At 40.2% G+C, this 21,235-nt stretch overlaps 1 protein-coding gene across 6 annotated transcripts in view; it reads left to right on the top strand.

Annotated features, from left to right (window-relative positions):
- Positions 1-21,235, top strand: part of NFKB1 (nuclear factor kappa B subunit 1) — a 133,635-nt gene that overhangs the window by 44,110 nt on the left and 68,290 nt on the right. For all 6 annotated transcript variants that reach the window (XM_082605705.1, XM_082605706.1, XM_082605707.1 and 3 more), the window contains one exon: positions 1,574-1,672. In XM_082605705.1, coding sequence (XP_082461831.1) covers positions 1,574-1,672 — 99 coding nt within the window. The remainder of the gene's footprint in view (positions 1-1,573; positions 1,673-21,235) is intronic.

The following is a 21,235-nucleotide window of genomic DNA, read 5'->3' as shown; positions in this document are numbered from 1 at the left end:
AATTGCCTCCAAATGACTAACCTCAGAAAGCTTCCCAGGTGTTTAGGTTTGGGATCTCCCGAGGAGCCATTTGCAAGAGTTGTTTTAGGTGCCACTTTGATGAGTTGATCATACACCCCAGACCCATGTGTGACTTGAAGCAGTTTCCCCGACTAAGGAATTTACTTCAGGCCTTATTCGTCCCATTAAATATGCTTTAGACTGATCCTCTTTGGAAATTAGAAAATTCTCACAGAATTTAGAAACAATTTCAGGTGCTTTCATTAGTTCAGGGTACCTGGACCTCTCAGACTGCTTTTCAAGACCCTGTGAGGCATAGTGAAATGCAGTACAGTCTAAGGAGGGCAGAAATTTTACATTGGTCCATGAGCTCAAAGCTGTCAAAACCTTCGTGTTTGCTGGGCTCCACTGTCCAGTGTGCAAGGGAGAAAGCCCTCACCACCAAGTAGTGGGTCTTCGGAGCTTCTGATGCCTAGGGATCTAGCAGTGTTTATACGAAGTCAGCCCCACAATAACATAAATGAAAGGTGAGGATGTTCCTTAAAGTGTATTAACATATTCTGTTCACTAAAGGGTAAATTTGAAAATAGGAAAACCATCCGGTCAAGTGACTGTATAATCAAAACTACGAACACTACCACAGATTGTTTGACATCATTCTAAAGTTGAGTCTTTCAGGGAAAATGTTGAAATCTCCCTTAATATGATGATGAGAGCCATTCTCATAAGTGCTCTTGTTTTATTCTTTGTATACAAATATGCACAGTTACAATTGTTAGCTTTGTAAATCATAAAATGTTAGAACTGGAATAGATCTTGAGTATGGTCTAGTCTAACCTTATTTGTATAGATAAAAAAACATAGAACTTAGGTGTTTATCAGCCCACATAGTAAAGGCTTCTAGCTAATTCTTAATTGATTTACTATGTCTATAAAATTCTTGAGTTAATATATAAAGGGACTATCTAGTTTTGGATTTATTCAAGTCAGTTAACATGTCCAGCTGGAGCTGATAATAGCGATAATCTTAAAACTCTTCTCTTCTGAGCTGTTGAGAGTTGCTGACCAGATGTGAGGTCTAGCGTAGGGTGTGTTCTGCAACGCTGATGCGATATATTTAACAAGACATTTCTGTATGCCCTCCTGGACCAGCTGTCATCGGAGTTGATAAAGGAATTCCTTCAAGTAAGAGTCAGAGAAGCTTAACTTTGAGTCATATGGCCAATTTCAGAGCTTGGCAACAGCAATTCGAGATGAGGAAGCTCTGATGCAAACAAGCTGTAGCACGTTGAGTCCAAGGCTTAAACTCTGCAGCAGGTTACTGTCCACATAGCACAGCAGGAGAGGTGCCGCAGGGCCAGGGACCTGGCTTTTAAGCCACAGCTCAGTTTACAAATATCAGTTACCATCAATGTTCGTAATAAGGTTATGGGAAAAGTGGTTCTCATATACAGTCTTTCACAGTTTATGTTTTTCCTTTAATACACCAAGCATTTGAAATTTGTATAATTTTGTCCCTATAATTTTTAGTAAGTATTTCTCAAACTTGTTCACCTTGTGTTTACCTGTGCAGAGAGGATTTCGTTTCCGTTATGTGTGTGAAGGCCCCTCCCATGGCGGACTCCCAGGTGCATCTAGTGAAAAGAACAAGAAGTCCTATCCTCAGGTCAAAGTAAGTTCGTGGTATCTTTCCATGTGAATTCTGGAAGATTTGATGTCCTAGGAGCAAAAGAAAGGAACCCTTTAACATAACTACCATTTGCCTCTGTGCCTAAGCTGAAGTATTCACGTGATTATTATAATATTTAAATAGAAATGTCTCTTAGCAATAGAGGTGACAGATTTTAAAACTCTGTTAATATTTCCATCTAGTACAAATTGTCTCACCATTAACCAACAGAACTTTTATTATTTCTTGATAATCTTAAAGGGTTTTTTAGTTGTATACTTCCTAAAACTTTAATAAGTCTTTGAGAGAGTGCTTGATTTCAGCTCTTTGGAGTTTTAGTGAAAAACAAAACTCAGTTGAAAAACAAAACTTCAGCTCGTGAATTCAGATCCAGACTCTGTTACTAGCTGTGTGCCTTTGCCTGGGTTATCCAGCACTGCTAAACCTCAGTACCTGAATGTGCCAAATGCAGACATGTTAATGGTCTCTACTTCATAAAGTCTCTAGAGATTGAATAAGAAAACGTATCTAAGTGGTCCACAGAGAGCCTGGCAGTACCATAGGGCCTCTGCTTGAGCAACTGCGCGTCCACATGTGGTGGTCCTTGAATGTAGTACTTCATGACATGCTGTGGTGGGCTTGGCCGAGCCTTTTCTATACCTTCAGGTTCTTTTTCTCTCTTTTTATTTAATTGGGAATATCTTCCGCTGAGGTAATTTTTTTTATTTTCATAATGTGATGTCTTGTTTCATAGAGTGATTGCTAACAGTTTTGCCGATAAACCAGTCCATAATTGCACCTTCATAATTTATAAACATTTTCATTTGTTCAGTGATTCAAGGCTTTGGCAAAGGTTATCAACTCAGTTCCCACTAAGGTGTGAGTGCCCCTTAGGATATAACATTCTTTTGGCCTCAGTCTTCTTATTGATTTGTTGTTGTGAGTAGGTGAAGGACAGCAAGACAGACCTCCAGTGAAATCGTGATGTCAAGGAAATTTGTCTTTGGTTTTCAGCCTTGCACTTTATTCCCTCCCTCTCCTCATATCCCACTTCTAGGTCCAACCCTTTCTATTTTCTTATCCCTGATCTAAACCAAAATCCTGTGATTCTTTACCTCTTGAGAATATTATGTAGTATTGGTCCTACCAATTGTATTAGCATTTTAAGTCTCCTGTCCGAGCTCTCCTGTGGAATGAAAGATGTTTTTCCTGTTCAGGGTCATTAGGCAGGGTAAATATGATGTGTTTAGCCCCAGTCGTATGGTCTCAAGTCCTTTAGAATCTGCATGAGGAAAGAGGAGCAGCAATAAAACAAGGGAATTAGCATTTATTAAGCACCAAAGGTTTGCGAAGTGCTTTACATACATTATCTCTTCTATCCTCAAACAACCCTGTTAGGTAGAAAGTGTAAAGCCTGTGAGGAGACTGAGGTTCTTAGAGAGGAGCCTTGCTGTCCTCAAAGGACCCGTGGCTCATTATCCTACAGCAGGCTCTTGCTTGTTGAACTCTCCTATGGAACGTGTTGTGCATTTGGGGTGCTGGGGGCCGGGACCCCCAGGGGGCAGGACACAGGAGGACAATGGTGAGATAAGGCGCAGAGAATTACAACTCTGGACAACGTGGGAGAGGCGCTCAGGGGTAAAGGGTACTCAGATACTAGGGAGTCAGATCCAGCACTTATCTTTTTAACACCTGTGTCTGTGTGTCCTATATATAAATATTGTGTGTGTCTATACGTGTGTACTCGTAATAAGGATAATTGAAAGATACATGTTATCTGCATTGACACTGATTATAATTACTGAAGAATTAGCATTAAGAGAAAAACTGGGAGTGTTTTTCTAGACTGTCTCTGTACAAAAAAATATAAATTACAGTATTTTCAAGAACTGCTTACTCCTATTGCTCCAGTCTTTTGTGGCTAAGTGACAGTTCTTGATACTAAACACTACGTGGCATTAGCTTTGTTATAAATTTGTTACCTAATAAAAAAACTATATATCCATTTATGCTCAGTCTTCATACATCCTCCTCATGTAGTGGTTGCTGCCGCACATTTACAAAATAGAAATAAAACAACCTAAAGGACATTAGATGTTCTTCTCAAGTCATAGTTTCTGTATCAAGGCGTTTAATACTTAGTGGGAAATCTAGGTATATAAACAACTAATAAGAAAGGAAGTCAAAATATAAACGTGTAAGATTAGTTGTTATTGAACTTCAGCTACAGCTTCACTATTTCACCCAATTATATTTTTATTCACTAATTCAACCTGTATTTATTAAGCATTTAATCCAGTTGTAAGAAAATGAAGAATAGTTTAGAGAGTGTATTACAGACTGTCATTGTTCTCTTAGCCCGTCCTCATTCACTCAGGGTTTAAATGACTCTGCTCTCTGTAATGGTTAAAGGAAGTAATTTTGTTTATCTTTGAAGCTCTTCATCAGAAGGATGGGGAGGAGGGAAAGAGTCCATCATGGAGCAGTTTTCCCGGAGCTCTTCCATTATCACTTTTAATATATAGTCTTTTTCACAGAGGATAGTTGAGGGTGACCTTTTGGTTTACAAATGGATTTTTAAATCTCTCTTGCCTGTAAAATTTAGGCAGAGGAAGGAATCGCTCTCAGTGTGTATCTTTATCAGGAGGATCTTCACAACTGTACACGTCTCCGGCAGTAGTTCAGTAAGCGCGCGCTACTTGTGAGGCTGCAAGACAGGCGGTGGGACAGATACAACTAGCCAGGGATTTGAGTGAGAAAACTTTATACTTTGGAGGGTTTTCCAGTTCATTGTAGGATACTTAGCAGCATCCCTAACTTATACCCACTAGATGCAGTAGCATCCTTACAGTTGTGACAACCAGAATGTGTCTCCAGACATTCCCCTATGTCCTGGCGGGGCAAAAGCACCCTGCTCGAGAACCACTGATCTAGGTGCAGGGTCTAATCAACCTTAACCTTTCTCCTTTGCACACTTCTCTGCTATATAAAGCTGTAGTGCATAGGTTATATAGAATTGCCTGAGTATATTATTTTGCAAACGTGTGTACTTTTCCTGATTATTAGATACTTATTTTCGAGTTGATGATCATGGCGACTCTATAATTTCTTATAGAATCTCTGAGTTAGTGTACCTGGATATTAAGGAGAAAGATAGAAAAGAGAAGAAAAAACATATCCTAAACATTCCATATTCTATAATAACTGCATACCTAGAAGTTAACATAGGAGTTCCGTTGGTTCTCCGTTAGAAACTGTTACAGAAGAGAAAGTGAAAGTGGAGATGGATTCAGTCAAGGCTGTAAACCTGCATAGCCACTGGGTATGAGCAACAGAGGCATCTGTGGAGTGGTCCTCGTTCTCCCTTACAGTAGAGGGAGGTGTAATAGCCAGTGCCCCACGCTCTCACTGAATTCCATTTCCACAGGAACCTCCGAGGGAGAGCATTTACATTTACTGGAAGGAAATGATATTTCTGAAATTTACGTATGCTCCATATTTATTAAAGTACATTTGTTCAGGCTTAAGAGTAAAATGTTCCAGGCTCTGTCTTTTCCTCACCTACAGCCTCTTACCCTCCTCTCCCTCCTCCGGCCTCACTCTTTCTCTCCTGCCTCTGGGAGAGCGCACCACGCCCCGGAGCGGCCCCTGGAAGGCTAGCGGTTCAGCATGCGCTTGGTCACACACAGGCAGCAGCAAAAGGTTGAGGGCCAGCCCCAAAGCTGTAGGGGCTGGCTGTGGTTTGGGGGCTGCAGACCTCTTGCTGGGCTTTACAGAGCTTGTAAACATACAGTCCTGCTTGGGTTTCTCTTGCTGATTGTCCAAATGTGATACCTCAAGTTAAATCTTTTTTTTTTTTTTTTTTTTTTTTGCGGTACGCGGGCCTGTCACTGCCGTGGCCTCTCCTGTTGCGGAGTACAGGCTCCGGACACGCAGGCCCAGCGGCCATGGCCCATGGGCCCAGCCGCTCCGCGGCATGTGGGATCTTCCCGGACCGGGGCATGAACCCATGTTCCCTGCATCGGCAGGCGGACTCTCAACCACTGCGCCACCAGGGAAGCCCAAGTTAAATCATTTTAAAACCAACTCTAAGAGCCTACCCCAGTTCTCCTTTTGCTATTGGAATTTTGTCCTCTGCTTAATACCCTATTTCTGATAAGCTGGATGTAGGCTAGGCTTAGACACACTCTTACAATATTGAGATTATTTCTAGAATTAGGACTGCTGAACCATCTGGTGTTCTGCATGTTTCTTTCATGTCAAAGAATCCATTAGCTTTAACGGGTCTTGGCATGGAAGCTTCACGTTCTTTTTTTTTTTTTTTAAATTATTATTTATTTATTTATTTATGGCTGTGTTGGGTCTTCGTTTCTGCGCGAGGGCTTTCTCTAGTTTTGGCAAGTGGGGGCCACTCTTCATCGCGGTGCGCAGGCCTCTCACTATCGTGGCCTCTCTTGTTGCGGAGCACAGGCTCCAGACGCGCAGGCTCAGTAATTGTGGCTCATGGGGCTAATTGCTCCGCGGCATGTGGGCTCTTCCCAGACCAGGGCTCGAACCCGTGTCCTCTGCATTGGCAGGCAGATTCTCAACCACTGCGCCACCAGGGAAGCCCCGCTTCACGTTCTTTTTAAAAAATTGTTTTAATTATAAAATGTTTCATGTGTACGGGACATTTAAAAATTGACGTAAAGAATACCATATACCACCACCTGATTTAACAGGTACAGTCATCCCTCAGTATCCTGGGGGATTGTTTCTGGGATCCCCACAGATACCAAAATTCATGGATGCTCAAGTCCCTTATATAAAATGGGACAGTCTTTGCATATAACCTTTGCACAATCCTTCTGTATACTTTAAATCATCTCCAGATTACTTTTAACACCTAGTACAATATAAATGCCATATAAATAGTTGCTGGTGCACAGCAAATTTAAGTTTTACTTTTTGGATCTTTCTGGAATTGAAAAAATACATTTTCCATCTGTGGTTGGTTGAATCACCGATGTGGAACCTGAGGATACAGAGGGGCAACTGTATCAGCATTTTACCATATTTGCTTCTGATCTCTTTCTAAAATAAAAGATACAACTAAAGCCCACCCATTGTTCACTTTTTTCTTCTTCTTCATAGGTAAACCACTGCTCTGAATTTTCAATCTCTGATATATTTAATATTTTTACTATACAAGTATGATTCCATGAATACTGGCATTTTCAAGAAAATTAATTTTTACTGGTTTCAACTCAAATTTTCTATTATACATGATGGCTTTTTTTCAGGGCAAATAAGAGTTAAAATTGGGCTAAAACACTTGGAGATTAGCGTTCACTTTGATTCTGTTGATTCCTCTTTATCGTCTAGATAAAATTTCTTCATTCCTAATGTGGAGTTTATTCTGAGTCCTACAGGAAAAAATAATAACATTCAGAAATCTAGGGCAGGTAAATACTTAGCCTAACTCTTACATCTTGCCCTTTTTAAAGAAAAGCTTTCCTGTTGTTCAGCATTTAATAATCTATTATACTGTCCTACAAAGTTTCCCTTTAAAGCTTCCTCAGTTCTAATTTCATCGTGGATCTCCTAATGGGAGAGGCTGGCAGAAAAGCACAAGTACCTTCCTCAAGGCGAAGCTTGTCCCTGCCTGTTTTTGACTCAGTAAGGAGTGCCAGGGAAGGCTCATTTCCCTCTTTCCCGAAAGTTAATCACGAGATTTTTATATTAGTCAAACTACCTTCCTCTTCACAGAGGTGGAAAGGTGCCCAAGAGGAACAGCCCCATGTGGCTTTAGAAACCCTCACCGATTCTCTTCCAGAGCGGCCAGAAAGCACGCATCCTCAGCTGCTGTGACATCCTCCTGCGTGGCCCACTCCGTGCCAACCAGAAAGCTGTCAGTGACCTTGACTCTAAAATACAAATAGCTGACCAGTTGGTATTCTTATTTTCTCTTTAGTTATAAATACCAAATGCAATGGACTACAACTTGAAACACAGCTGATGTAGTGTAACTATTTTTAATTAGATGTTTTCTGAAAGCTGATTCTCGCATATGTTTTCTTTCCTTAGTGTTTTATATTGAACAGAAGGTATGTGTTGAAATGTTTGGGTCAACAACAGCTTTTTTATTGTCCCTACCCCCCACAATTGGGTTGTTTTTTTTCTTTCTTAAGTCTCCACTCTTGGTGCCTTCTCACTTAAAAATCCTAAATGTTAAGTTTCTGTCAAGGTCAAATAAAGACTGGCTGATCTGCTGTGGCATTTAGGGATATCACATATCCTTGTGTAATCTCCCTTTCCTTTGTATGGACTTGTCTGGTTTGGGAGGTTTGCCATTTTAAGGATCTAGTTATAATACTAGTTTTGAATAATTTAATCTAACTCAATTAACTAAAAACAGGGAAGAAGATCACCAATAATCAATTAGGCATGCACATGAAACCTACTTCATAGCATTTAAAAAATTTTTTATCAACACCCCTAAGCTGTTCACAATTTGCGTATGTTAAAAAGGGAAAATAACCACATCCCCGAAATCCAGAGCTCTGCGCTATGTTGAAGAGAAGGGCTTTGTAACCCGGATCCCTTTTACCGGTTTCAGAGGGATTTTGGACTCCTAAATGTATATGCAGAATTTTATGTGTATGTATATACATACTTCTGGGGGCATAAGTATAACTTTTTATCGGATTTTCCAAGGGAAGGACTCAAACATGGTTAAGCATCAGTGCTGCAGAGTACGTGTCACTCTAGCTTTCTAACAGCAGCTGATTTAAAAACTGCTAATAAAAAGCAGCTAATAAAAAAAGATCTATAAAATGTCTTAAATTCTTTTATCTTTGTAATTTTTATATTTCCAGTTTTCCATTTTTTAAAAATCCATTTTCAGTGAGTTGAAATAATTAAGGCTGCTCAACACAAGGCCCAGGAAAACCTCCCTTCACTTTGGGTGTAGGGTGGAAACGTGAGGAGACTTAGTATCAACAGCCCAAAAAGGCAAATAGGCTTCACGGCATTTTCTTCCTTGCTCTTCCATAGGGATGCTGATTAAATATGAAGTTAACCATTAGTAGTTGAAGCCAAAAGAGAGAAAATTTATTTAACATTTGTTCATTGGGTACTATGTGTCAGGTCCTGCTCTTGGCAAGCAGACAAAACCCCTTTCCTTGTGTAACCGCAATCTAGACTTCTAGATATTTTTCTTTCACGTAGTTCAGAAGTTTTTTATCTGGCCCCTAGAACAAAATATTACCTTGTAGAATGTTTTTAAAAACAGCCCTCTAAATTTACTGTATGTATTCATAGTCTGCATTATGAACTAGAGAAAGCTACTCATGAGAGGAGACTTCTAGCATGGATCATAGCTGTGAAATGTAACCCTTAGAAATTATTAGGAGAACTATAGCCTTCTTGAATTTACAGATTGTCTGAATTTTAAGCTTCATTTTTGTCCATCCTGGCTTGGCGACCTTCCTCTGTTGGCTATTCCCATTTTTCTTCCATCTGTTTTTCCTTAAATACATGATTGTTCCTGGGACTATTATTTAATCAGAAGCAAATCTCTGATGGCTTCTTCTAACCCCAGTGGTCTCAGTTTGAAGATTATATAGCCTTTCCTCATTCCATTCAGGAATTCGGGTCTCATAAAGTCACATACTGGTTATTCTTCTTGATAAGGTAATAATATACAGGAGAACTGATTTCAGACGCATGCAGCAGCGAGCGGTAGCTGGAAGCAAGATCTTAGTTCCTGGACCAGAAGTCCTAACCACTAGACCACAGGGGCCAGTGGCTAGGGCCTGGATCCCTACTTCTTGCCTGCCTTGTCAGGAAGGAATTCAGGCAAGGAGGCAGAAGGTAAAGAGAAAAGTAAAAAGTTTGTTGGGAGAACAAAGTACATGCAGAAAGACACACGGGCGAACTCAGAGAGAGAGAGTCACGCCTTTGTTTAAATTTAAATTTAAAGTTTAAAGTTTAAGTTTAAATTCTTTATAAAGGGGCAGTTTCCTGGGTCTTTGTCTTCCTTCTGGCCAGTCATCTTGTTTTGTCCCCCCGGCTGATTTGTCTCGGGACCCTCCCCTTAGGTGCCCACGCACCTCTCAACCAAGATGGATCGCGACGTGAAGGTATCTGGGAGAAGCAAGAGTCACCATGGCCTGGAGTTGTCCCCTGACTTTTGACCCCCAAGGAGCCTTTCTGCATATGTGTAGTGTCTCCCTTGCCCCAGGGAGGGGGGAAGCAGTGATCCCCTGATCCTTTACTCAAACAAGGTTTTGCCCCTCTCTGTTCCTGCCATGACTGTTATCCTATTTACCCTGTCTCTGTCATTGCTTCCATCTCGGAGAGCAAACAGGAGGCTGACTGTAAATGCCTAACCTGGAGCCCACCTACCTCTTGTCTCAGGAAAGGCAAACAGGAGGCTAGTTTTAAGTGTCTGGCCTGAAGCCCACTTTTTTTCTGCCTCAGTAGTACGGCCTCCAAAGGTGTAGCACCTCCTCCACAGACAAGCTGTTTTTCCACTTGTCAGCAGATCTAGAGCTGAGGCTGTAAACCACCCTGCAGTCTCAGTCTCCTCTCCCCACCCTCCAGGTAGATTCCAGACCAGAATCCTCTAGTCTCCATTCACCTCTCTGAACTCTCATGAAGGTGGACTGGAAGGTGCAAGCAGACTTTCCCAGACAATGCCTCTCACCTTTAGGTCCCCATCCACCCAGGAGGACAGTTACAAGGATGGCTTGCTGTGCTTATTTACATCATCTCATTTAGTCATCGCAGCCCACTGAAATAGGTTCTATGATCCTCATTTGATAAATGAGGAAACCGAAGTCCAGAGAAGTTAAGAAGCTTACCCTGGGTCTCACACTCTTTCAGGGATGGAGCCCACGGTTTCAGTTCAGGCCGTGTGATTTAAGAGTGCACACTCTTAACCACCATGGGATACTGTTAAATTATTGTAACATTAAGGGTCTGTCTCTACTTTGAGGGTTCTTTAAATCGATGGTTCTCAACCACAGATGTGCATCAGAATCACCCAAGAATATTTTAACTGCAGAGGTGCCAGGGGCCCACTCCACACATGCTAAATCACAGTGGGTCTTTTAGTATGATAATTCTTTTATAATTTCTAAGGACTCGTGTCATGTAATGGCAAGATATAACAGGAGAATGAGTAGGTATATCATGTGTAACCATGGAATAGAATATTATGCTACTGTTTAATTCTGAAGACTGTACAGCATGGAAAATGCTTATGACCTAATGTTAAGAAAAAAAGCAGGATTTCAAATTTAAAATTTAATCACTGAAGTGATTTAACTCAGTGAATGAGTTAAAATCAAGATTAGAGACGGAAGAATTACCAAATTTAAAAATAGATCTGAAGTAATATCCTGGAATGTAGCACAGAGAGAAGGAAAACTTGAAAGAAAGGGTGAGATACAGGTTACAAGAGAAAGAGTAACAGGGCTCGATATTGAAGTCCTGGAAGGAGGTAATAAAGCTACAGATTTCTGGTTCTACTCTTAGAGGTTCGAGTCTAGGGTGAGGTCCAGGTGGCTTGTGGACCACACTTAGATTTTAAAACATTGACTCTGAAGGCAGTTAGTTCATGGCTGAAATGATGTTGATTCCTAGCTTTGCCACTTACTGGCAGTGTTATTTAACTTGGCCAAGGCTCAGTTTCTTCATTTGTAAAGTTGAGATAAATAATACCTGCTTCATAGGATATAAGTTGAGTTGTTCAGTGCATGGCACACAGTAAGCACTTAAAAATGGTAGTTGCTTCTATTTTTATTTTCCAAAATACACTAATTTGAGTATTGAATGGCAGTTTTATTGATTGGTTTATGGAATCATGGAGCTACACAAAAGCTTCACCAGTCTACTAATTTATTTTCGGCACAACTTCACTAATTAGTACTGCTTCCACTCTATTTACGCCATGTCCTTCCTTCTATCTGGGGTTATTAAGGTAGGAGATGGAAAACATGCCATGTCAAAAGCTTACTGTTAGGGCTTCCCTGGTGGCACAGTGATTGAGAGTCCGCCTGCCGATGCAGGGGACCCAGGTTCGTGCCCCGGTCCGGGAGGATCCCACATGCCGCGGAGCAGCTGGGCCCGTGAGCCATGGCCGCTGAGCCTGCACGTCCGGAGCCTGTGCTCCGCAGCGGAAGAGGCCACAACAGTGAGAGGCCCGCGTACCACAAAAAAGAAAAAAAAAAAAAAAGCTTTCTTATAAAATCTTATAGGTAGCAAGAGGCCAGAAAGGAATCTATTAAGTTCTTTTTAAACTCCTTAACTGTGTTCCCTTAGGCATTATGCATATGATAATTTGCACAAGTATTGTATTACTTTCCTAGGGCTGCCATAACAAATTACCACAAATTAGGTGGTTTAAAGCAACAGAAATTTATTCTCTCACAGTCCTGGAAGCTAGAAGTCCAAAATCAAGTTGTCAGCAGGGCCATGCTCCCTCTGAAGGCTCTAGGGAAGAATCCTTCCTTGCCTCTTCCTAGCTTCTGGTGGTTGCTGGCAGTCCTTGACATTCTTTGGCTTGTAGCCGTGCCACTCCAATTTCTGCCTCTGTCTTCCAAAGACTGTCTTCCCTCTGCCTTTCTGTGTCTAAATCTCCCTTTCTCTTATAAAGACACCAGTCATTGGGTTTAGGGCCCATCATAATCCAGTCTGACTTCATCTTAATTAATTACATCTGCAAAGACCCCATTTCCAAGTAAGACCACATTCTGAGGTTCTGGGTAGACATGAATTTTGGGGGGACAGTATTCAACCCATTACAATTGTATTATGGTATTAAGCTTATAAACCAGTGGTTCTGAAAGTCTGTGACAATGACCATTTTAGCCCCATTATGCACTGGGAAAGATATTTACATGTATCCATGGCATCTCTTATATATCATTATTATATACTTAGGGAATAGTAGAAAATCTTTCAGGTTGGAAAGTTTGCCAATATTTTGAATAATTTATTTCATAAAGTAATTCCTGTGACATTTCTCCATTGAGTAGATGGTGGGCCTTAAAAACAGTGGTGTGCCACTGTAAATTGCACAATCTCAAGTAAAATCTAGCTTTTACTTTCAAGTATGGTATTTTGCTCACTAAACCACAGCCCTAGTTAACTTCTATAGGACAGATGTCTCCACTTGAGCAACTTAGTGGGTTTACTCAGATCCTGCTAAGTCCCTTACATGAAGCAGTTTATTGGTAGTAGATGTTCAGCACCTGGAATAATATGTAGTATTGGGTTGGCCAGAAAGTTCATGGTATAGTAGGTAACCAGTAATTATTTGTACAATGGTCAACGTGCAGGAGATGCTAGAATTATCTTCCCTGAATGAGCACCAGTACTCTCATGATGTAGCTAAAGAAGAGACCGATAACATGACATAATAGTAATAGGTTATTACTGGAAAAAGAGAGTCTCCAGCACGCCGTCCCAGCTCCCGTCCCCCTGCTGCTCCGTCTTGTTCTCGCATCTCACCAGCCTTCTTTTCCTTCTCCTCCCCTGCTCACCTGACTACGAATCAGGTGACCCAAGTCCTAGTCAGTGAGTTGGGACACTATTACTTAGACCCTAGGTATGTCACCAAACTTTTCCAGGTTGAAAGAGGCTTTTTCTGCCTCAGTTTCTCTCTCTGTTGGAATCTTTCCATGTCAAGTGAGAGAAAAACCAACTAAAACTAAGCAAAAAATGGGAACTTATTTGATTAAAAAGCTGAAAAGTCCAAAGGAAAAGCTAGCTAGCTTCGAACTCCACTGGATTCAGAGCTGACACTATCCTTTGGCTTCTCTCTGCCTCTCAGCTCTGACTTCTCTTACGTAGGCTCCCGTCTTCAGCTCCGGAAGGTGGCCCCTGCAGCAGCCTCAGGCTCACTCTGTTAGGGCACCAAGTCCTGCAGCAGCAAGCCTGCTTTCCTGGAAGCTGAAACCGGTTAAAGGGGTCGCACATTGAGGGTTCTGGGCTCTCAGTGGTCTGTGTTGTTTCACAGCCCGTTCCTGGAGGTGTAACACTGGGGACAGGGAATGGAAGACAAAGTGATTACGTTAACAGCCATTCCCAGGCTCCACTCCTGGAACTGGTAGTGGGGTTAGCTGCACCTCAAACATGTAGACGGAATGTGGGAGGTGGATCGCCAAGCGAAAAATATGAGTACTGGTAAAATTCAAAGAGGGAGCAAAAATAACAAATATCCATGAATTTCTCTGCCCATGAGCAAATTAAGACTTCTCAACCCCCTTCATTACTGAAATTGTGTGATCTTGTGTACTCCCTCGTTAGAGAATTAGCCTGTGTGCCATTCCCATTGTTTTATTTTTTAAGTAAGAACTAGTTTTTTATTTATTTAAAAGTGTGACAGAGAAATTCATAGAAATGCAAATAATACAAAGACATATATAGTGAAAAGTACATTTCCCTTCTAAGATCCCCCTCCTCCCCAGAGAGAAGCACTGTTATGAATGTGTATGTTTATGTGTATAAGCACATGTGTATCCAAATACATATAAACTATAGAGCATATGCATTTATACACACACACATATTCTGTTAATCTATAAAACACTCTGCCCCTTGCCTTTTTCACTGAATGAACTTAATGAACTTTCCTCAGCAGCTTATAGACCTCTAGGGAAGTGATACAGCAAAATAATTAGTAGCAGACTGTAGAGCACATTACCCTGGGTTCAAATCCATCTCTGCTCCTTATTGGTTGTTTAACCTTGAACCAGTTGGTTAACCTCTCTGCATCTGTAAAAGGGGAAGGAAAACAGTCCCTACCTCCCAGAGTTGTTGGGAAGATTCAAATGAGTCAGTCTATGTCAAGAGCAGTGCCCAGCACATGGCAAGTGCTCTGAGAATGTCAGCTTTGGGTATCTACCTTATTCTTTGTAAGACATTTCATTGATCATATGCAGCTTCTCACTGCTGCTTTTGTACACATACCATCTTTCGTAGCCTCTGAATCCAGCTACTTTGCTTTGTTTTGTCAAAGACAAGCTTAAAAAGCCTACCCTGATAATCCTATTTGATCCTTAATGACAAAATGTATTTTGTCATTAAGTTGCCTTTTAATAGCCATGAAGTTTTTTTTTCTATAAATGTTCTTTATGAATTGTGGGGATGTTTTATCCTGAATTTATTTTTAGCTCTTTGGAATGTCATTTCAGCTCCTTGTCACAGAATTTATTTCCTGTGTAGTTTTCTGACATATTTATCAGGGTAATAACTCCTTCAGAAAGTCTGCCCTGATTTGCCCTCATTTCTCCAGCCGAGTAAGTTGACCTCTGAGTGTCCCTCCTTAATAGGCCCATGCTATCTTTGCCTGCGTTTATTACTGTTCCTCGTGTTATTTCAGTTACTCACTTACGTGCCTGTCTCCCCGTCTCTAGACTTTGTTTCTTGAGGACAGTCACCATGTCTTGCTCTTCATGATATTCTTCTGCTGGGAGATGTACAAAAAATATTTGCTGAATTAAACTGAATTCTTTTTCATTCTTTGGGCACTCGATTGTTGCTCACCAATTAGAAGCTTAACTAGAAATGGAAACTTAAATAGAAAGTTAGCTTGTTTAGTTAAAACTTGACCCAGAAGAGTTTCTCTTTCTCCATTTCCTCCCTCTTAGAGCTTTATGTAACATAGATATCCTGATGGCTCCAAATTCTTTTCTCTAGCCTAGACTTCTACTCTGAAATCTAGGCTCCAGGCTTAGCCGCTTGATTGATGTCATTTGGTTGTCTGGTAGATTTAACAAACTGAATTCCGAATCTTCCCTACCAGTCTGCTCCTAATATCTTCCCTTTCTCAGGAAATGACAGCTTCATCCTTCCAGCTCAGGCCAGAAACCTTGGAGTTATCCTGAACTCCTCTCTTTCTCTCATACCCCACATCTGAACCATTGGGTCACCCTATTGGCTGTACCTTCAAAACTTATCCAGAATCTAGTCACTTGTCACCACTGCTGCCACCCTGGTACATGCCACCATCCTTAACATCTTTTTCCAATGGTTTTAGCTTCCATGGATGATTCTGTCCTGAATCAATTATTATCAGTAGTTGATGATTATAAATTTGTGATTTTCTGTTTCTGTTACTCCTTTTATTTTTGTTAGTTGAAATTCTCCGTCTAAAAAAAAAAAACACCACTCTCTGTTCTTCACATTCCTTTAAAAACTTTTTTTAATATCACTAGGTACTCATGGATTTTTTTGTTATTCAGTTTCTTATAAGCCATTTCTGTCATTATTTATTTATTTATTTATTTATTTATTTATTTATTTATTTATTTTTGCTGTACGCGGGCCTCTCACTGCTGTGGCCTCTCCCGTTGCGGAGCACAGGCTCCGGACACACAGGCTCCGCGGCCATGGCTCGCGGGCCCAGCCGCTGCGCGGCATGTGGGATCTTCCGGGATAGGGGCACGAACCCGTGTCCCCTGCATCGGCAGGCGGACTCTCAACCACTGCGCCACCAGGGAAGCCCTGTCATTATTTATTTTGATGCTAAAATTGTCCAAGTATTGGCCAGTAGGAGTCTTTCGTGCTAACTCCTCTGTCTTTTTGACATGTCCCCACTAGATTTTAAATACTTTCTTATTTCTGAAATAATATGATACTTAGGTTCACCCTATAGTTTCCCTATCCCAGTCCTGTAATCATCCATCTCTCCAAGGAGCCCTGGTTCCTTGTATTGGAGAAATTGCTTCTGGTCTCTTTCACTAGGCAGAGCTATAAACTTGATTTTTTTTTTTTTCTAATCTTGAATTCATACTGATACCTCTAATTCCAGTCCAGTGTCACAGGCTTCTTCCTTCCTTCCCTTGTTCCGTATTTGTGTTGCCTTTCTCCAGTAATGAAAACCCTAGTTGCCAATGATACCAGCATACTTACTCATTTTTCTCAGTCCTTTGGTACATACAGAATAGTTTCACCAATATCAATACTAGCTACGAACTTACCAAATATAGTTCCAAATTTCTTTGCAGTTCTTCTGACCTTCAGATATATTCAAGAGAGGGTATTCAGTCAGAGTAATGTGTTCAAAAATTCTTAGAATAAATTTTTTCCTTCCATTAGAAATACAGTCAAATTTTTTATTTGTATTCAGTTTCAGGGATTTCCCATCCTTATTGATTTAATTTTAGTTTTTGAATATCAGTATTTATCAGTCTCATAATATTTCATTTATATGATATTAACTAGACCCTTTAGAAGTTGTTATAAAGTCGAGTTATTTTATTACTTTTTTTTAACATCTTTGTTGGAGTATAATTGCTTTACAGTGGTGTGTTAGTTTCTGCTTTATAACAAAGTGAATCAGTCATACATATACATATGTTCCCATATCCCCTCCCTCTTGTGTCTCCCTCCCACCCTCCATATCCCACCCCTCTGGGTGGTCACAAAGCACTGAGCTGATCTCCCTGTGCCATGCGGCTGCTTCCCACTAGCTAGCTATTTTATGTTTGGTAGTGTATATATGTCCATGCCACTCTCTCACTTTGTCACAGCTTACCCTTCCCCCTCCCCGTATCCTCAAGTCCATTCTCTAGTAGGTCTGTGTCTTTATTCCCGTCTTAGCCCTAGGTTCTTCATGACCCTTTTTTTTTTCCCTTAGATTCCATATATATGTGTTAGCATACGGTATTTGTTTTTCTCTTTCTGACTGAGTTCACTCTGTAGGACAGACTCTTATGTCCATCCACCTCACTACAAATAACTCAATTTCATTTCTTTTTATGGCTGAGTAATATTCCATTGTATATATGTGCCACATCTTCTTTATCCATTCATCTGTTGATGGACACTTAGGTTGCTTCCATGTCCTGGCTATTGTAAATAGTACTGCAATGAACATTGTGGTACATGACTCTTTTTGAATTATGGTTTTCTCAGGGAAGGAATCAGTCAGAGCCTTGATTTCAGTTGTGTTCTGGATTGTTAGTTCAGAAACCTGAATCCATCTAAGCCTAGAACATTCCATTTGTAGATTTCAGAGCCTTCTTGGCCTTCCTCCTTTCCTCACGTTTATGTAGCGCATGTCTATCTAGCGCACACCACACGCCAGGCACGGTTCTGAGCTCTGTGGTCACACGTGTGAATGTGATCATCTCTGCCCCCAGGGTTATATGGAACAGCCAGGAAACAGTATATACAGGTACATACAGGATGATAATATGGGTATTACCCAGGATTTCCTGGAGGAACGCCTCTTCAAAGGATGCTCTGCAGTGTGTGTAGGACTGGGCGGGGGGCTGGGGGATGCATCCTTACTTTGAGATCACCTCTTGGCTAGGTAGTCCCAGCCCCCTCTATTTTTGACAGAATGCTCATGGCATTTGAAAGGTACATTTTCAAACCAGAGACTAGAGAGCTGGGTATCCATTTCAGGCACCTTAGTAAGAACAAATCACACCAAACACACGTCACTGTCTTCTTTGGCAGGGTTTCTAGGATTGTGGAATACTGAGATGTTGGAGATCTCTGGTTTGATACTTCAGGGGTTAACAGTATTTCTCATGCTGGTGATGTCAACCTGGAGAGAGATTTCCAGCCCCAGGGATCTTTCCCCAACTACTTCAATATATTTTATCAGTGTCTTCAATGGAGGCTGTATCCCATTTGCAATGACATAAAGTGATAGATAACAAATAATTTAAGTTCAAGTTAATTTTGAAAAGCTGGGGCAAAGGGCTAAATTCTTTTTTTAATGTAAAATTTGTTTATTACTTTTGGGTTTTAAAATTCAGAAATATACTTCAACATCCATATCTTCATCAGAACCAAGGGCTAAATTCTTAAGCGATGATATTTAAAAGAGTTGAATGCATCCAGAAAACAAAATACTACAAGTACAGGGTAGGAGGGATATGCATGCAAAGAGCTCTAGAAGTTTTAGTTAGTAATGGACTCAACATTAGCCAACAATGTGATGTGACAACCAAACAGGTAATTCCACACTGGGCTCCCTTAATAGAAGTAGTATATAAGAGCAGATGGCGGTCTCACTCTCACACCAGGAAAACTGTGTACAGTGCTGGGCACCCTGTTTGTAGAGAAATAGAAACTTGAGTGTGTTCAAACCAGAATAGTGACAGAACTCGAACCTTCCTCAAAGGGTCATTGAGCATGAGAATATTTATAACCTGGAGAATTTGGTTGTCTTCAAATATTTGGATGGCTGTCATAGGAAAGAAGGGTGAGGTGTGTCCTGCCGTCAAAAGAAGATGAAACAAAAAGCACTGAGTGGAAGCCCCAGGAGGCAGCGGTTTCAGTTGTCACTGAGAGTCAGAGCTGCCTAAGGATGGAATGTATAGCCTCAGGATGAAGTTTATTGTCACTGGACTGGTTCAAAAAATAAACTGGAAGACTGCAGGGCAGGGAAGGTAACTTGTGTTAAGATCCTTTGCGATAAGTAAATTCTTTTTTTTTTATGCCATTAAAAAGATTTTTTACTTAGTAAGTTGTTACCTTCATAATAAGGGAAAATCAAGATTTGGTTATAGGGCAGTTATAATTTCCTGGCAAATTCCTAAAACTAAGAGAAATTAATAGCTTGCAGAACATTTTATCCAAGCATCAAAGTGTATGATTTATTTCTAATACTTTGTTTTAGTCTGTATAGCCTGAACAATACAAAGTTATCACATTGTAGGGTTTTTTTGCAGGTTTAAAGTACTACTGTTTTTCCAGATTACTGGCTGATGTTATCCTAGACCATGTTAGAAATTTTGGTGTTTCTCCCTTCCTCCTTTTGCTTACATAATAGTATGTAGATGGTACAATATGTTGGTTAACCTCAGTCTGACACTTAGATCATGTTTTCTCTTTTGCCCTATCAGTGTCTGGGATGTAAATTAACCAGTAAAGTGGCAACAAGAAATCAGACAAAGAAAATTTCCCATTTCTACTCACTTGTAATTCTCCTAATTTTGTAGGGGTTTTCCACAGGAAATCACAGAAGAATAGTTGAAATGCTTTATCTTATGTACTTTCCTTCTGAAGAAAGGAACAGTTAATTGTCTTCTTCCCAGAGTGGTCCAAATTCTTGTACAGGCAGCTGTGTTTACTGTAGTACAAATTAAATTCTACATTAAGTGATATCTTTAAGTACTTTCAGTCATTAAAAGCCAAAGTATTTAATTACTTCTCTAGCCAGTGGATTTCAGTGAAGATGATAGGATGGGTTTTCTAAGCAAGAAAAATATATCATGAGGATGACTGTATGCCTTTAAACAGAAAGAAATCAATGACATTTAATCCCAAGTAAATTTGAATATCACAGAGTCAGAAGATACTCTTAATTATCTCAAATTAGGTTTTCATCAAACACAATGTGTTGAGAGACTTTAAAACTATTTTAAAAGGATGTTTAAAACTTATATTAATAATTTCTATTTTCAAAGAATAAATAAATCCAAAACCTAAAGTTTTTATTTTGCACATACTTCAGTCATACCTTCAATGTGATCTAATCCTCCTAGTTACTTTTATGTAGTTTGTAAGGATTAAAAAAAAAAGCTTTGTAGATTTTCATTCTGTCTTTGGTTTGCTTGTATGTTTCTCTCCCACCCCCCTACTTGTATAATGGAAGCATTTTTGACATATCCCCAGAAAAGTTGGTTCTTTATTATCAGGATTTAACTTACCCAGGGCAGGACCCTTCTTGGATTTACTGAAAATAAATACTTTGGTTATTCAATTTCAGTTTTAATGAGAAAAGTTGAAATCTTTGCCTAACATAAAGGTTTTTCTTTGTCTCTAAATTTTGATTTTCCATGCTATCAGAAGCCCCATTGCAACAGGTAATTTGAGTGTTGATTGTATGTTTTCTCAGTTTGTAATTGTGTTGAATGTATTTAAAATGTTCACAATTTAAAAAGTAAGTTTACTGTTAGGATCCTTCCAACTCAGAAATTCTGTGATTTTAAACTGTTTTTTTTTTAGTTTGAAAATGTGATCTTTGGGGTGTTGTCCTGTGTGTCATATATATATATGACTAAGAATCATAGAATTTCAGAGCTGGAAGACATATAGTTGTTATCTAGTGATTCTACACATGAAGAATTCGGAAGCCCAAAGAGATTAGGGGCCTAACACAAGATCGTAGCAGTAACTGGCAACTGGAACTCTGGCCGCTTACTGGAGCACTAAAAATCTGCTCTAAAAATTAACCCAAATTATCTGAAAATGTGCAGACTTCAGGAGAATGTTCCTCTACAAATGTAAGAATGTTGAGGCATTTATATTAAGCACAATTTATTTAAATCCTATAAACTGTGCTCTCATCCCTGTTGTTTTCTCCAAACTTGGAATCACACTTGAAAATAAATTACAACTTGGGGTAGGTTAAAGTGTCTTGATTTTGCACTCCTGGGGTATTTTTCAGTAATTTAGAAGTGTAAACTGACTTTGTGAAGTTAGGCCTGTTTTCAAGTGGGAGGGTGCCCACGCATCTCTGGGATGCTTGTGGGGAAAGCCCTCCTTGTGTAGCTGCCCTGGCAGAGTCTAGCTGGGATCATGAATGTGAGATCACCTCTCCGGATTACACAG

The sequence above is a fragment of the Mesoplodon mirus genome (genome assembly GCF_964341445.2).
Source record: "Mesoplodon mirus genome assembly, chromosome: 2".
In the NCBI taxonomy this organism is placed as follows: Eukaryota; Metazoa; Chordata; class Mammalia; order Artiodactyla; family Ziphiidae; genus Mesoplodon; species Mesoplodon mirus.
The sequence above is the reverse complement of the archived record's forward strand: the minus strand, read 5'-3'. Positions and strand labels throughout refer to the sequence as shown.